This window comes from Pelmatolapia mariae, linkage group LG3_W (assembly GCF_036321145.2).
Source record: "Pelmatolapia mariae isolate MD_Pm_ZW linkage group LG3_W, Pm_UMD_F_2, whole genome shotgun sequence".
Taxonomy (NCBI): Eukaryota; Metazoa; Chordata; class Actinopteri; order Cichliformes; family Cichlidae; genus Pelmatolapia; species Pelmatolapia mariae.
In genome coordinates this window covers 5,079,486-5,097,315 of record NC_086229.1, presented here as the reverse complement: position 1 = coordinate 5,097,315, position 17,830 = coordinate 5,079,486, and the positions used below count along the sequence as shown (strand labels likewise).

Here is a 17,830-nt window from a genome sequence, read left to right as displayed (position 1 = left end):
AAGATATCACATATTTGCAAAAGTGCTTCGACGTTTTCGGAGACGTCTGTTACCCACTAGCTCGATAGCTGACCAGGAGGTCGAGGCTCACTAGAGCCTGGTAAGAGATCACCGCGGTCTTTGGCTACTCAGGTTAAACATGTAAGTCACTTAGATAACTTAAAAATGTTATTGTTTGGCTTTTTTTAGTGTTTTATTTGTTCCTGAGTAAATCGGTTTGGCTCAGATTAAAGTTACAGTTTTCACACAGCTGAATAAGTGTCAGACAGAAAACTGATTAAACAGAAAAGTGAGATGGTCGAGAGTTTATTCCGGTGTCCTGTTATATTTTAAATAGCAAGGAGCACACGGCAGAGTATACTCCACCGAGACGGCAGTGATGCGAATCTGAAGGCTAGACCGTCCAATTTCACAACCTCACACTTCTAGTCTACCCGACCTTTAAAAACACGGCCCACGTAGACCGCGAAGGTCGGGTCCTCCGAAGAATGCAACCTAGGAATTGAGACACAGTTAATAATTCTTTCTGCCCCACTCCCAACACAGGGGTTTATAGTCTTGCTTTGCCTCGATTTTCAACTGTGCTCGCTGGCACACAAACAGGATGTGTACTCAGCCTGCCACACAGCGGTTTCCTGGCAGTGTGGAGGACCAAAGGCTGATTCTCACCTAAGGCTGTTGGGATCATGGTCCAGCTGAGGGTCTTGCGCTCGTTGGCACACAAACAGGATGTGTACAGATCACCAGAGAGAGGAGTGAGGGTGTAATCTGAGGACGGCCCAGGAGTGACAGTAACCTGTACGAGGAACACAGACATTATATTTTTAAACTAGCTCAACAATTTCACGACAATATTTAAAACTGAGTTCAAATGTGAACACATTTTTTAAGCATCTAAATCAATGCACAAGTTTGCTTTTATGAACTCATGATCAAAGTAGACCTTCATTTTACTTGGATACTTTAATCACTCCCTTCCTAATCGTTTCCCTCCATCTGTTTTCTTACAGCTTCCACACTAAACTCTGTTCTACAAGGTGCATGAGCGCACAAAGAAAGCTAGAGGAGGGTTGGTTCAAGAACGGCCTGCATCCTGCATGGTTATATTGCCAAAGAAAAAAATATTTTCTATTATATTTTAATAACTATGACATAAATTTAGCTTAGAAAGTAATGTTTTCAGTATGGTTTTCCTTGGCTATGAACAGAAATGTATTTAAACACTTTAAACATTCATTACCATGATGCAGCTGGTCAGGTAGTTAAAGACAGTCGCCTTCAGTTCAAAGTGCTCCCCCCGGATGATGGAGTAGGGCATGGTGAGTTCAAGGAAGAAAGGTTGGAAGACTTTCATTTCTTTACGAGGAGCCAAACCAAAACCCTGAGAGGACAAACAGAAAGCCTCCGTCTCCCAGGTGGTGATGGTGTCTGGGACAGTCAGGGACACGCCCCTTTTTCCATCGTCTCTGAAGTAGCAGATACACACAAACATATTCTATAACTGCAGTGTGAATTACTTGTATATGTTGCATTGACAAAGTAAAAGAGCTCCGTGTTGCTGAAGAAAGTGAAATTATATTTATCAGAAAAACAAAGCACAACTTTAAATATGACAAAACATCAGCCTGAAGCATCAAAACATGCTTAAGAAAAAACTGACAGTTATTCTATTTTCATGTTTTTTGTGTGTGTAAAGACACAGCAGAAAGTTCACATGGGTTTCTAAATGTGATCGTATATACTTTTTGTAATATGCATCAGATCTCTTCACAAGAGATACTTACCCAACTTCCACCAGATCCCAGATCCAAGTCTCAGGGAAGAAAGAGCGAACTGTCTCTATTGGGGCAGGTTCAGGAGGAAGCTGCCCAGCAGATCCCAGACGAGGACTACTTAGTTGAATAGATTTACCTCTAAGCCGGGGAAGCATAGCTAAATAAAAAAAGAAAAATAATTACCTGTTTTCTTTTTGGTAAATACAAAGCAAAATGTATAGCTAGACAAAACACAAACAAGTGAATGATTCACCGGCGACACGAGGGCCTTCATGGTAGACTTTTCCTTTGAACTTGACGCATGAAGGCAATCGAAAAAGCAAGTTTGTTGCCATCTTCAGTCCAACTTTCTAGATATTTCAGCAACACACAAACAACAAAAACTATTTTGTAACAACAAAAACTATTGCATTTACATTATGTTTGACTGACTCACAGGTATACAAGTATTTTACCTGGAAAACTGCATAAGCATCATTTTGCTCTTGACTGGGGTACGGCAAAACATATCTTTTTGGTCTCACATTAAGGCATTTTGCAGCATCTTCAACCTCATATGGGATACCTGAGGATTTCTTGAGTGGGAGCAAGTCAAATATCTGAAAAGAAAAGTGCAGTTCAACAAAACATCCAAACATTTATTGCCTGCCTGCCTGGTAACATTTGATCCATTAAGTCTTATGTGTAGTACTGGTGTAAATACGAGTACAAATTAGGCTCAAATGAATTGCTAGATTATCTAAGAAGAATTCGTAAAAATAAATAAATAAAAATGACCAAGTTAGCAGTAAGTGTCCGCAGATGTGAGGCGTTATAGTTGAAGTATCTGTTTACCAAACCTTAAAGAAGGTCTACAATTTCACTATAAACACCACATCGTTCTTTGTGACTTTTATGGCTACAGTAAGTGTTTTCCATTTGAAGCTGTCTCTGTAGCTCCTTTACCTCCTTTAAGTCTCACTTTTTCCAGGCTTTGCTGTATGTTTAACATCAACAAATACTCATGTATGTGAGCAGTTTTAATGTAAAGTTAAATTCTTCTCAAGTAAAGAAGACACTGACTGGCAGGTGATACACTTACAAATCGTTGAATTATTTGCTAAAAAAAAAAAAAAAAAAAAGTCAATATCCTGGATTTATCTCCATGCTGAAATATTAATTTGCCCAAAAGGAATTAATTTTTATAAGATTAAAATATTGTTGTCTGCAACGACATGAGCAACAAGCATGGTACTTACTTACTCGCTAGAAAGACTGCCATCACAGACACATGCATATGTAACCTTGTATTTTTTATACCAGTATGCTTCAAGACAAACTCAGCATTTGACTGTTTAAAACAGTTCAATGTACGACTGCCCAAAGAATACTTATCAGGACACAAGTACCAGAGCGAAGGCGTGAGCTGCTGGTAACTCACGACACTACGGGCTCTGGAAATAAGGGATGTGTCCATCTCACTGGTGTTAATATCAGCAGTTACCTTATCTGCATCCAGAGTCTTCCCAGGCTCCTTGATGAGAACGCTCTTGTCGATGGCGCTCACACCACACAGAGAACGTGGCAGGGCCGTCACCTGCATGTTGGTCTCTTCACCTGGGACGGCTGAAGACGGTGAAAACTCCACTGACACCTGACACACACAAAACACCCGTAGATGTTTAGTGACTGTGATAACTCCCCACTCACTGCTGGCTAAATGTGCTGCTTCACTGTGGTGAGTGACAAACCATGAGTCCCATGAGATGGCTGTACACTACATTGGACACTGTATGAACACTGTGTCAGTGTTAGATAGGTAGGACTTGCATCATCATTGACAAAGGTGCTTGGATAAATGGGAGTGAGCGGGTCATGAGGTCGTTTAACCTCCTAGGACCTGCCGTCCACATATGTGGACATCACATTTTGCGTTATTTAGAGCAAAATACTCAATTTTGCTCTACATGGGCCTGATATCCACTTACAAGGACATAATGCTGCTACTGTTCTATCAAATTTTTAAATGAATATCCTCATATGTGGCTCTCATTTTTCTTAAAAACAAAAATAAGGTAAAAAAAAAAAATCTGGAAATTCTTTGTTTTTAACATTCATTGGGCCCCAATGTGACCAAATATCAAAGAGAAATTAAAAATGCATGTCGTGGAAGAGTTCGGGTCTTAGGAGGATAAAGAAGCACTTTGAGTCCTCAGGTAGAGTAGAAACAGCTGTGGAACAACCAGTCCATGTACCGATGCTAGAAATCCTCAGGTGACTTAGCCAACTGGAGATGACTTTGATTTGAACACCAGGGGCGTTTCTCAATATGCGTACTTGTGCGTACTTGCGTTCTCATGTACTCGTGATACGTCATCAGTCGGAGACCAAGTACTGTTCCAATTCGAAGTACGCATCAAGCCGAGAGCGCGAAAAAGTCCCGGATGTGTTCTCGCTCAGCCCGTTTTATCGAGCATGCATCGGTGGTGACTTGGTACAGCTAAATATCCCAGAATGCATTTCGTCCAAAACTCAACAGCTGACTACGGGCACATCGTTTCCAACCCCCCCGGTCCTCTCACTACTCAGGTTAAAGAAACTCCAGCAGCTGTCTATCGTATTGAGTGTCCACTAAAATATAAAATAAAAGCGTTCTAACATCTCACCTGCTTGTTTTTATTAAGGTATGTACACGTATGTACATGTACACTATTTTTATTATTAGAGGTTTCACTACTGAGGTTAACAATGATATACAAATCACCTAGATCACTTCTACATGTTAATGTTTGGTTTATTTCAGTGTTTTATTTGTTCCTGAGTAAACCGGTTTGGCTGTGATTGAAGTTAAGCTTCATAACATGTTACTCACAGTTAAATTAAGAGAGGACGGCAGTAAAAACTCCGGACCTGTGACATCATCACATACGCAGGTGTTCCAATTGTACATATCGCGATTCCGTGCTCGCGTTCTCGGCGGGTACGTACTCACCGAGAACGCGAGTACTCGCGTACTTGACAATTGAGAAACAGCCCAGAGCATGACTGCAGACAAATGACACCAAGCACACAGCACACCGCTAGAATTACATTCACCTTGTTGCTGAAGCATTTGTCAGTAGAGAAGTCAGCACTGTGGGCAATTACATCCTCACTTGGCAGGACGGCATAAGCCACAACCTGGAACTCTGGAGCCATCTCAGGAGACACTCTGACTTTAAAGGACACCTGGCCCTCATTCACTGAAACACAGGTCCAAACATACATCCACAGATCAACAAAACAGACCAACGTCAATGCTTGGCTGTGGCATATGTGGAAATATGGAAATTTTACCTGATCTGTCTTGCACTTGAAACTGTTTTTGTCCTTGCATGGTGACAGCTCCTCTGGACAACACCTGGAAGACAGAAATCATTTAAAAACAAGAATGAACTAGCACTGATATCTGTGGACATCACTACCAGTGAAAAGTTTTGACACACCTCCTCATTCAGTGTTTTTTTAATTTTTATTTTAATACTTTCTACAATGTAGACGCACACTGAAGCAAAGAAAAATCTATAAATAACTCTAAATATGTTTTATGTTTTAGAGTCCTCAGAGTAGCAGCCCTTTGCTTTGTTGACAGCACTGCAAACCCCCGGCCTTCTCTCAGTGAGCTTCATGATGTAGTCACCTGACATGGTTTCACCTCACAGGTGAACCTTATCAGTGTCAATTGGTGGAACCTCCTGCCTTCCTAATGGTGTTGGGACCATCAGTTGTGTTGTGCAGAAGTCAGGTTGGTACACAGTTGACAGCCCTGTTTGACAACTGTTAGAATTCATATTTGAATGTGTCCCCAGGCGCAGTCACAAAAACCATCAAGCACTGCGATGAAACTGGATCACATGAGGACCATGGAGGAAAGGAAGGCCAAGAGTCACCTCTGCTGAGGATAAATTCATACAAGTCACCAGCCTCAGAAATCACAAGTTAACAGCAGCTCAGATTAGAGTCCAGATAAATGCCACACAGAGTTCCAGTAGCAGACACATCTCTACAGGTTCAAAGGAGACTGTGCTAATCAGGCCTTTATGGTCAAATAGCTGCTAAGAAACCACGACTAAGGAAAAGCAACAAGCAGAAGAGATTTGTTTGGGCCAAGAAACACAAAGAATGGACATTAGACCAGTGGAAATCTGTGCTTTGGTCTGATGAGTCCAAATTTGAGATCTTTGGTTTCACCTATGCCAGTCACCTGACTTAAACTCAAAGGAGATGGTTTGGGATGAGATGGACCACAAAAAAGGCCAACAAGTGCTCGGCATTGTTCACCAAATGATTAAATATATATTCATTCATAGTTTTGATGCCTTCAGTGAGAATCGATTGAAATAATTCAATTCAATTCATTTATACAGCGCAAAATTTAAAAAAACTGTCACCTCAAGGTGCTTTATATTGTAAGGTAGATTAATAACAGGTATCATTCGATGCAGAGAGTCTATTAACACATAGTGAGTGAGAAAGGTGACTGGAAAGGAAAAACTCAATGCATCATGGGAATCCCCGGCAGCCTTCGTCTATTGCAGCATAACTAAGGGAGGATTCAGGGTCACCTGGTCCAGCCCTAACTATATGCCTTAGCAAAAAATAAAAATAAAAAGTAGTCACGAAAATATGGAAAAACCATAAAATAAGTAGGTGTCCAAACTTTTGACTGTAAATTGGTGCAGTTTTGTGGCTGAAATTCTGATATCTTATGAATTTTAAAAGTTGCTCGTAGAAAATTGTCTTCAGACCTTAAAAGCACCCTAATGTCTAAAGGATAAAAGCAGCCAATGAAAAGGAGTGAAATAACAGCTCTTAGTAATTAAACTGTTTAAAGACAAGTTACAAGCCCAATTTTTATAGCTGTTCGAAGGGTTTTGAAAAGTATTTTGGTATTTTGGGAAACTAACTTAACAATGTTAAGTTAGCTTACTCCACCCATCCCCTAATAATACAGTTAAATTACAATGCAAAATAACCAAAAGGTCTTTTCTTAACATGCAGTTTGTCTCATATGTTTTTAAAAGATCCTGCGGGTGCCCACAACTTACACCAACGTTATTATTTTTTTCTACTTTTTTCATTTTTAATTTCCTGTGATTATATGCTAAAAATCTGAAAAAATTTATGTTGAGTCCTGGAAAAATGTTATTATCAAATGCTACATATCATCGCTTCTTGCTGCATTATTTATTGAACATGCCAATCTTGTTTGTTATCTTGACTAACTTGGGTGTGACTACTATCTGGTAATTGAACATTTGGAATTCTACCAATGAGAGAACGATGTACTATAAATCTGTTCTTCCATGTTGTATTATTGCCGCCTACTGGAAGAGGTGAGTATTGTGCTTTGGACGGATGTTCAATCAAGGCGCACATGTATGGGCTCAAATTTTGGTCATTATTTTGGACTTGTAAATCAGTTTTGTATGTGTAAAAAGAATTTGTATGTCTGTAAAAAAGATTTGTATATTTGTAAATTTCACACGTATTTATAACCAAAAAATACATGTGAAACTCTGCACTCAAGTTTCAAGGTCCAAGTATGAATTTTGACCCAATTTTTCTTCCTTTCAGCCGATTGGTCAATGTCATGTCAATCACAAATTTAAATATCTATATCCAAATATACAATACACAGAACAGAGAGAAAACACCTGTGGAACAGAGGAACCAGACATGAAGTCGGTGAAACCAGCTTCCAGTTTGGATTCAGGAGACAGACGCCCTCCCTAGTTTTACGTTTAGGCTTTTTACCTTTTTGCTAAAGCATATAGTTTGGGCTGGATCAGGTATTCATGCTGAAATAGATCCAGGCTCCTGGATTCTCATGATGGACTGAAAGTTTCTTCTTCAGTCCTGATGGGCATCACAACAGTACTTTTTAGCAAACACACAAAAGGTCTGGCCATGGTGAACTTTGTAGTTATGCCATAAAGTGACAAGCTGAGCGATAACTCACCAGATAAATGACATCCACAGACCCTGGAGACTCTCCCACTATAGTGTAGTTTACTGATATGTCTTCTTCTGCGTCACAGGCCACTGGTTTATCCTTCTTCTGTACCTCTAGAGAGCTGATTGTTTTAATATAAGGAGAAGACGGCTGGGACATGGATAAGGTGTGAAATCCTCTGTCATAGTATGCAGTTTTGTGTTGTTGGTTGCCCGCTGTTGGTGTCAGGCTTGCCTAGTTGGGGATAGGAAACAACAATTTAAAAACTTTATCTAAAAATAACATTGGTCAATGAGGCAGTCTTTATAAGCAAGGCAAAGGTGGAGGAAGATGAGTCATGAACTGTTTCAGGATTGCAGCTTATTACTGTGGGAGGTATTTGGACATTTGCAGCCTATCAGAAACCAGTTGTGGCTTCAGGCTGCTGTGATGGCTGCATTAAATTACACATTGTTTCAGTGTGTCAGCTCACATGGAGTTGGATATCCTGGTCAAAGTTATCAGTGCTGAAAGAAAATGAGGCCACACCGTTGCTGTCAGTTGTCAGATTTTGCAGTGAGCGTGCTCGCCACATTTCTCCCGTGAACAGGTAGACCGGTGCGTCACAAACTGGTGTATTATTGTGGTACACTGCTCTGACCTGTTGAAACACACAATGCTCTATCAATGGAAAATACAAATAACATAAATGTGCTTTGTACCATAAACTGAGCTGAAAACAACATGTTAGGCTTACTTTTCCTTCCACATTAGATCCCCGTTCCCAAACCTTGGGCATGTTAATGAAAGACACTTTTCCAAGGACATAAGAAATCGTGACTCTCTTCTCTTGAGGGAGTGAAATACCTGAATGTAAAAACTTTCATGTTACAATCCTGTGAATGCCTTTTTGGTTAAATACACATTGATTTTAAAGGAATAACACAACTTGCCTGTTCCCTCTTCTTCCACTTTGGCCCTGATATTCAGAACATCATGAAGCATCCTTTGGTACTTTTTAGTAAAAATTGACATGTTGAAGGAAAATGTTGCACAGCCAGTCTTGTCTGCCTGTAAAGAACAATAAAGAAAGAAAATGACTGCTGTGTGCGATACAATCTTACTAGAATAAACCAAAATTAGAATCAAATCTCATTCACAATCGAATCTATAAAATATATCAAATGTTCAAACTATGATATTTTATAGAGTCATGAAAAACTTGAGCTCATTTTGAATTTGATGAATTCTACGTGCATGAAAGCTGGTGCAACAACAGGACCATAGGAGAGAATGCTTTACAGGGTGGGCCGTTTATATGGATACACCATAATAACATGGGAACGGTTGGTGATATTAAAGTCCTGTTTGTGGCACATTAGTATATGTGAGGGGGCAAACTCCTCAAGATGGGTGGTGACCATGGTGGCCATTTAGAAGTCGGCCATCTTGGATACAACTTTTTTTTTTTCAATAGGAAGAGGGCCATGTGACACATCAAACTTATTGGTAATGTCACAAGAAAAACAATGTGTGCTTGGTTTCAACGTAACTTTATTCATAAAAAAAAATTATTTATAAAATAATAGAATATAATTTTTTTATATATATTTCAATATCACAATAGTCTTCCAATATAGAAGTACAAGTTAAAAAAGAACTAACATAAATAAAATACACTCCAACTAAATACTTCTAATTTATTTTCCCAAACCAGGCGGAGCCGCACTATAAGGACTAGAGAGCTGCATGCGGCCCCGGAGCCACAGGTTGCCGACCCCTGCTCTAGATCATGTTTACTCAAACATCAAGCATGCATATAGAGATATACCCCTCCCCAACCTCGGCCAGTCTGACCACATCTTCTGGTTCCTTGGTGTCCTCATCTCTGCTGACATCTCCTGGACAGAGCGAGACTTTAGAGTGTAGTCAAGGCAGCACAGCCCTCTCCCCTCCCTGATGGACATTTATTCCTCCCACTGCTTCAGCAGAGCAGCAAACATCACCAAGGACAGTTCCCACCCTGGTTTCAACATGTTCAGCCTGTTTCCCTCAGGGAAGTTCTACAGGTGCGTCAGCACAAAAACCCACAGACTCAAAAACAGTTTCCTCTCAAAGGCCATAACCACCCTACTTCCACGCCGGTGGAAACCCAAACAAACACGCATTACGAGGGTCTAATGGCTGGGTCTCAATCTCACAACGCATGTCACCCCTATTTGTGGCCCACATAATGACGTGAAGAAATTTTTTAAAATAATTATTATTCAAAAGATAATTTAATATGAAGTTAACAGGCAGAGTGTTACAGGCATCGCCCTAAAGAATGTAGCCTCATGGGCAGTGTAGTCCGTGCCGCAGGGAGAAAGGACTACCGTACCTGTGTCTGTGGAAAAGTACGAGTTGTCAGCGAGCAGAAATGAGAGACGGAAACATGTAAATATAATAATAACCACTGCAGCCAAGAAGAGTGCCTGACGAGCCCAGTTGTAAGTAAGCTATTAAGACTCGACTGAACACCGTGTTCGTGTTTTCCTCTGAAACAATGAGCTCCGTTGGAGCAGCCTTTCAACACCTCTCTCTGTCTCTCGCTAGCAAAGTTGACCCAGACAGCAAAATAAAGCTAGTTTTCAGCTACCAGCCCGACACTAGCCCGACGTATTATCCAGAGGTCACTTTACTACTGTTCGGAGCCGCTGACCTGTTTTATATACGCACAGAATAGTTTTTGTATACGAGATCGCTGCAAAAAGTGCAGCCTTACCTAATGTCCACCTACTGTTACTCATTTTATATTAAGATTTAAAAATCTAGTTTGTATTGGTATGACGAGTAGCCTTCAGTAATCACACAGCAATAGTACATTCGTGTAGTTGTAAAAAGCAGGATAATATATTAAGTAATCCAAAGTATTCCGTTACGTTACTCTCATTGAGTAACGTAACGGAATACGTTACAAAATACATTTTGAGGCATGTATTGTGTAATCTGTAGTGGAATACATTTTAAAAGTAACCTTCCCAACACTGGGCACATTGTTAACCTGTAGCTAAAACACATCCCTTATTCCCATTTTCTCCTTTGAATCTAAAACAAACACCAACAACAACAACTCATGAAATGCAGCCTGAGAGAGTTCAGGCTGCATTTCCATTTGTGTTCGCATGTTTCATTAAACCACTGTAGCTATGTTCCATGCACATGCAACATATAAACAAATGAGGAGTGGCTCAATATTTTTTAACTGTACCGCATTATGATGCCATAATGTGGCTTGCCAACTACTAAAATACTGTATATATAGCTGTATGTACCAGAAACTTAGTAAATCAGTCAAAATTGTTAAAACTTTTAACAGAAGCTGAATCTTTGGATATGTGCAATGTTCCCTCTAAGTTGCCAGCAGTGCGCACGGTCTCTGCGCACAGAAAATCTGTGTTGCGCACAAAGAAAACATCTAACCTGAATTGAAATTCAAATTAAAACTTTAACAATTCTGTTTTGCAGTGTTAGTCAGTAAGTGACTGGCTGTTCCTGTATGGGTTTAGAACGATGCCACCTTATCCTATAGTCCAGCCAATGATGCGATTTACATTCATATATACGCAGCTAATCAACGTCATTGACAGGCTATGACAGCGTCCTTATGTGCCGGTGTTTTAGCTAGCAAAGCGGCGTGGCTGATGTGGAGTGAAGCCACATTAATGACAACGTGTACAACCATTGGAGATGTGAGCAGGACAGACGGAACAACTGACGGAAAAAGTGTGGACTTTATACCAGTTTTTAAATTGTGTTGATAGGCCATGTAAAACCAGAGTTATGATAAAAATATCTGCAATGTTTGGTTTTCTTCCTGAATACTATCGTTGTTTATATTTACTGCGGGAAAAAAATGTAAAAATGGCGTTTTATAAGGAAAACGATCGAAAGCACTCTCCGCTTGTGAGCAAAGACAAAACCAAACCCCTCCGACCCTTTCCTATTGGTGGAAAAATGTACCATGTCGACCAATCAAAAAATGATATGGCAAGTTGTTAAGAAACGGAGGGAAGTTTTAGCAGATTTGATGCAGAACAGCTGATTGTTCTGTAAATAGTTTGAGATGTTTATTTAAAAATGCCTTGGCTGCAAGTTACTGAGTGTTTGCAACACTCAGTAACTTTTTTGAAGAAGTAACTATATAATTAATTGCCCAGCATTGGTCATTATATACTATATTTTGCAGACAGACAGTTGCAGGACTCTCTCCCAGAACAAAGACTCATAATACAAGTCAGAGCTTTATAAAAAAAAAAAAAGAAAAAGAAAAAAAAGAAAAAAAAGAAAGTTATGTTTTCAAAATTGGATTTCAAGTTATTTTTACTTCCAATATTGTTAACATACTACACAGGTCAATGACTACATTTTTTTTCTAAATCTTCATTGTAAGTGGGCTAAAGCAGTTAATTAAAATTAGTCTAACATGAATGTAAATGCTGTAACTTGATTATCTTAATAGGCCATGTAACTTGGATGGATTCAATGCTGGCTTGACCACACTGATCCAAGGGATCGCTCAGGGAGTTTGTGTGTTCAGTTAGACACATGAAAAATTAGAGGGAACATTGGATATGTGTATATTCATTCAGCTTGTTTAGGTGTCGCAGTCTGATCAGAGTATTTTGAAGTTCTTAGATTTCTCACAGAAGTTGAATTCTTTTGTGTGACAGACATAATGAGACACACCACTTGCCTTAGCCCTACCAGTAATGCTAATCATCTAGCAGATATTAGAAACACCAACACAACCTATGCAGCCTTTTAGGCACAACAATAACCACTTCACTCCTTTGGAGCTGACACATGCATCCAAGAAAGATGAGATATCACTAAAAATTCAAATCCGTGGATGAGACAAGTACGAGATGATGAAATGTAGGGAAAAAAAGTGAAGAGAACATACGGCGCCAGTTTAGCTAATGCAGTGGCCTGAATGTACCCAAAGTATCAGGGAAAAAAGGTTAGAGAGAAATAAAGCCATAACTGTACCTGCTTTGTCTCTGTGTGGCAGGAGCCACCCATTTGATATAGGGCCAAAGAATCCTTATCGTGCTTCTCTATAGCTAAACCGCTATACTTATTAATAGGTCTGCACACATTAACTGTAACACGTCCTGGTACAGGCTGTCCATACGTGTACCTGTTTAAAGAAAAATACATAAACATTATGAGTCATTTGCTCTCCAAACTCCAGATTTTCAACAACACATAATTTGTCCTGGAAGAACTTTTTCTTACTTTGCACACACTTCAGCTTCAATGTCTTCCTGCCCAATACTCACTTCTTCAGATATATTTACTGTCACATCAAATTTGGGTAAAACTGGGGGAAAATTTGAATGTCAGCATTTTCACTCCATAACAACAAAGAATTAAAAAATAAATAAGACTGACTTACCATACTTCTCCACTTTGAAGTTGTGAGATATTTTCCTTTCACCCATTGACACAATGATCTGGTACGGTCCCTCACAGGCCTCAGTGTCCAAGGAGTAAGAAAGCTGCAGTATTCTGCTATTGGATGTTTCATTTAGCCACTGTCCAATCCTGTTACTGTGAGCATCCTGTTAAATCAAATGACAGTGACAGCTAATTCAACATTCCAGATTCAAGAGCTTTATTGTAAATACAGTAGTATACACAGTATACAGTGGTGATGAGACCCATCACTGTTGTGTCATCTGCAAACTTGATGATGTGGTTTGAGCTGGTATTGCTCAGTACAGTCATGTGTTAGCAGGGTGAACAGCAGTGGGCTAAGCACACAGCCCTGCGGCAATCCTGTGCTCAGTCTGATGACTTTGGAGGTTTTATTTCCTATGAACACAGACTGGGCCTATCAGGAAGTCCAAGATCCAATTGCAGAGGGAGGTGTTTATTTCTTGTTTATTTCTAGTGAGTCCAACTTCTTCACCAGCTCCTGGGGAATGACTGTATTAAATGCTGAGCTGAAGTCAATAAACAGCATTCTGACTATGTGTCCATTTTGTCAAATACACAGTGTGTAAATACTGTACCAACTAGATTCTTTTCTTTTTCAACAACATTTTTGGATACTTGACCCACCTTTGTATATATGCAACCCAATTTGTTCAGGTTTTAAACTGTCAGTGACTTGGAGTAATACTGCAGAAGCAGTGTGTATATAAGCAGGAAACAATCAAGTCCAACTCCATGTGTTCAGCATTGTGTTGATACATTTACAGAAGAAGTAAAAACCTTTTCTGGAGATATTCTCTTACCTGAAGTTCAATGACATCATACTGAAAGAAAGAACCAAAGACAGGTGGAGTTAAGACGTTGTTGTGTAAATCACTGCATGTCAATTCTAAACAGCATCATTAGTAACACTGTTCAAAAACTCACCAGCTGATTGGCCGGTCGCATGTTATTATCCATGGCAACGACTCTGAAATTCACTGTGAGAAAAATTTTAAAGAGATTATCTCTCTGTTTCTCTCCTTATACTTTAAAACAAAGGTGCATTAGGGTTGGGCCATGATTGCTAAAATTAACTAAATAAACACATAATTACATAACTAATTAAAATTAAAATAATTAATTAAATATCTAAACAATTTTATTATTATGTATGTTTTTCAATTTTTAATTAAATATTTCATGGTTGCTGTGCTGCAGCGCATCGTGATCTGTCACTGCAGCTTATCAACAAACACAACATCGGATTTTTACCCTACACAGCAAGTCAATGCAGATCTCAGATAATGGACTGATATGAATTGGTGGTTATGTGGACAGACCGACCAAATGCTTGAAGGTTGCACTACAGGCTGTGTGCATTAAGCAGGGCACACTAAATAAACAGACACCAGGCCAAAGCAATACTTTGGACTTTGTCTAAATTGTCATTATCCCTGAGTTTAATGGGTCACAGATAAAACTGATTAATGAACACTGAAGAAGAGGAATCACAAAATAATTAATTAAATTAATAACCAATAATTGGACAGTGAAATAACTAAATATCCTTGTAAATAATCAAAATGAGAAATAATGAATTGAATATATAACAAGGTCATTAAATATGTTTTGGAAACTGGAAATCAGAAATAAAAACCTAAATATGTGTTGGTGCACACTCAATCATCCAGGTAAGTAAATCTCCAAAAGTTGATTCTGTTCATCTGGACGTTTTCAGTGGATAAATGTTGTGTCACTGATCCAGGTGACTTCTTCAGTCTCAGCTCACTGCAGGTTTCCCCAATCTTATAAACAGTACATTTGCATAATGACTGAAACCAGCCCACTGAAGGAACAATGTGCCGTTCACTACATGGAAGAAGTGCAAAGCAGAGCTCTGGTATCATACCCTGGCTGGGACAAAACAAAGTCACTGGTTCATAGTTTCCCCACTGAAAACATCCAGATGAACAGAAACTTTTTCAGATTCAAATAATTTGTTAAATTTTTTAAATGAAATCACTGATATTTAATTAATGTGTATTGTACACACACACACACACACACACACACACACACACACACACACACACACATATATATATAACATTTATTTAAATTTAATTGATATCACTAATTTATATTTTAATTAACAAGACATTTAATAATGTGTTTCCTTCCCTCATGATTTTTGATGCTTTGAATTCCATGTTTGAACATAATTTAATTGTGAACAATAAAACTATTATAAGATAAAACCATTAAACTTTAACATAAAATGAATTTGACTGTTATCAGGGACAGATGGTACAAAAAAATCAATCATGTCTGAGTAATATAATATGGCCTTTGTCCTTTGGGGGGAGTTGTGCACTCTGAGTATTCTGCATGTTTTATTTTGCATTACTGTGAATTTTTAAAATAGTTATATTCAAAGATGGACTCAGATTTCAAAGTGCGAACAAACATCTCGGTCGATGGACCGTATTAAATATCTTGAAAAGCGTTTGCTAAATGAAGCACAACTTTCACATCAATCACTGTATGTGTGTCCAAATTTTGGACCATAAAACTTGTTACACAAATTGGAGATGGTGGAGCAGTTGGCTCATGATGATGAAATTTGAATGAACTACATGTCATATATAACAAAACAACACATTGTTACCTTTTTGTCCAGGGAGGTAGATGGGTTTATCTGTTTGGATGAATGTGAAGGGATCAGACATTCGGATCATCACTTTTCTGACTTGTTTGGAGTAAAATGTGTCTCCTCGTACCTCCACCTTAAAATGTTGCACCTCCTTTTGTACCAAAGGAGCCTGAGACAGTGGGATATTGTGGATAGTCGTTAAAGCCAATAATGCTTACGATAACAACTAACAAATGCATTTTGTGCGTGGAAGTGCTGGTTGCCAACCTTAAACTGAACACAGGTTTGAAAGGGCTCATTTGACGTATGTGTGAATAAGGTCGTGTTCTTCTCTCGGGACTTCAAAGTGACAGTCATGACCAGAGTCCCACTGGGCTGTCGGAGAGTTGCACAGAATTTGGCCTCAGCTCCAGCTTCAATAACTGCAGGAATGGCCACCAGGTACTGGCTGCATACAGCATCGCACATACAGCAGTTACTGCAGTGAACAACTCACACAGACAAAAACACGCTGAAGACAAACTCACGGTTCAGCCACCGCTTGATCCACATGTATCCAGCTCAGGAGGACACACAGAGTGCAGCTCAGGATCCAGAGACGGTCCATGACTGGTTGTGACAATCCTCAGTGTCAGCTTCTGCTAAATATTGGCTGATCGTCCCCACCCACATACACTGTAACAACCACGTGTTTGAAACGCACTCATGTACTCTGAGCTCCACAAAGTCAATCACTTACACATTTACAAAATCCCAATCCTGCTTTCAGCACTGAACACTAAACTATAGACAACAGTAAAGTTTGTCGTTCAGTGTAAAACATTACAGTAACATACAGTGCTCCCAGGTGATGTTTCTAAATCAGCTCCAAGTTTAATGCGGCTGTTACAAAAAGTTATTTCTGTTCTGAATGTTCCCATGTTTGACTTAACATCAGTGCTGGGATACACCGCTGTAGTCTGTAACTACTGATATTTTCTAAAATCACTGGGAGCTACAGTAGGTGTAACTCCTTTTACCCAGCGTGGGATGTCTGACTGTGCCATGTTTTTGACCTTATTTCTCAGGAAAGACTAAACAAATGTTTGTGTAGTGATAACAGGCTCAAAAAGAACTGGTGGATTCATCAGTGATGTCACAGACTGCTGTACACACTTTAAAGACAAAAATCACAATGTTTCTGTAAGAATTCAAAATGAATCATGTTAAACAGCTTTTGTTGCACTTTGGTAAACAACACAGATCAAACTTCAGCCACTGAAATAACTGCAGTGACAGTCACACTGCTGAGGGTGGATGGATATCTGGTCTGGTTTTTAAACTGTAACATTGCTGAGAATGAGTCATTATCTCTGACCCTCTGGACCCAGCAGTGTTACCCCATGTGATTCTGTTTGCCTTGTTTGATTTGCCTTTACGGGAAAAGGTTTTTTGTTTGTTCTGTCTCACTAAGGGGCTGTGGTGGGGCATGCTTTACACACATACAGATGTGTTAATCTATAAATGTTAATACAGTTTGTTAATACTTGTTAACAAATGCAGAAAATAAAGTTTGTTCAAAAACAGTTAACAGCACTGAACCCATGAAAGACTGAAGTCTGTACTGATATACTGAATATCTGCTGCTGTTATGATATTATTAGATATTTATTATGATACATTTATTTATGATATGAGCTCACTCATGGTTAAAGCGCTGGAACATGTGGCCAAGGACCCTAAACAGCTCATTTCAATCGTGACAAACTTCATCTTCATACATCTGGGTGAAGCATTCAGTTGGATTGTCTCCAATTCTAACAGCTCAACAATGTTCTCTTATAAATTTTACTACACTAAAGAATTCTGTAATGAAGTCCTTTGCGCCAAATTCAGTCAAATACTTTTTTGAAATCAATTTTAAAACAGTAAATACCAAGTTTTATTTTGTGCATGTTAGTTAATGAAAACACAAAGGGTGTTGCTAGGTAGAAGAGCAGCTCCAGC

The 17,830-nt window shown here is 39.1% G+C and overlaps 1 protein-coding gene across 1 annotated transcript in view; it reads right to left on the bottom strand.

Annotated features, from left to right (window-relative positions):
- LOC134620228 (alpha-2-macroglobulin-like) overlaps positions 1-16,451 on the bottom strand; it is a 29,851-nt gene extending 13,400 nt beyond the window's left edge. Inside the window, exons 1-20 of the mRNA XM_063466276.1 lie at positions 16,372-16,451; positions 16,112-16,292; positions 15,860-16,013; positions 14,137-14,189; positions 14,013-14,033; positions 13,169-13,334; positions 13,009-13,093; positions 12,760-12,910; positions 8,682-8,799; positions 8,486-8,595; positions 8,222-8,389; positions 7,756-7,983; positions 5,091-5,154; positions 4,851-4,996; positions 3,259-3,408; positions 2,231-2,374; positions 2,014-2,125; positions 1,785-1,932; positions 1,241-1,466; positions 670-796 (exon numbers count right to left, since the gene is read on the bottom strand). Of these exons, the coding sequence (XP_063322346.1) occupies positions 670-796; positions 1,241-1,466; positions 1,785-1,932; positions 2,014-2,125; positions 2,231-2,374; positions 3,259-3,408; positions 4,851-4,996; positions 5,091-5,154; positions 7,756-7,983; positions 8,222-8,389; positions 8,486-8,595; positions 8,682-8,799; positions 12,760-12,910; positions 13,009-13,093; positions 13,169-13,334; positions 14,013-14,033; positions 14,137-14,189; positions 15,860-16,013; positions 16,112-16,292; positions 16,372-16,451 (2,632 nt within the window). The remainder of the gene's footprint in view (positions 1-669; positions 797-1,240; positions 1,467-1,784; positions 1,933-2,013; positions 2,126-2,230; positions 2,375-3,258; positions 3,409-4,850; positions 4,997-5,090; positions 5,155-7,755; positions 7,984-8,221; positions 8,390-8,485; positions 8,596-8,681; positions 8,800-12,759; positions 12,911-13,008; positions 13,094-13,168; positions 13,335-14,012; positions 14,034-14,136; positions 14,190-15,859; positions 16,014-16,111; positions 16,293-16,371) is intronic.
- Positions 16,452-17,830: the final 1,379 nt, after the last annotated feature.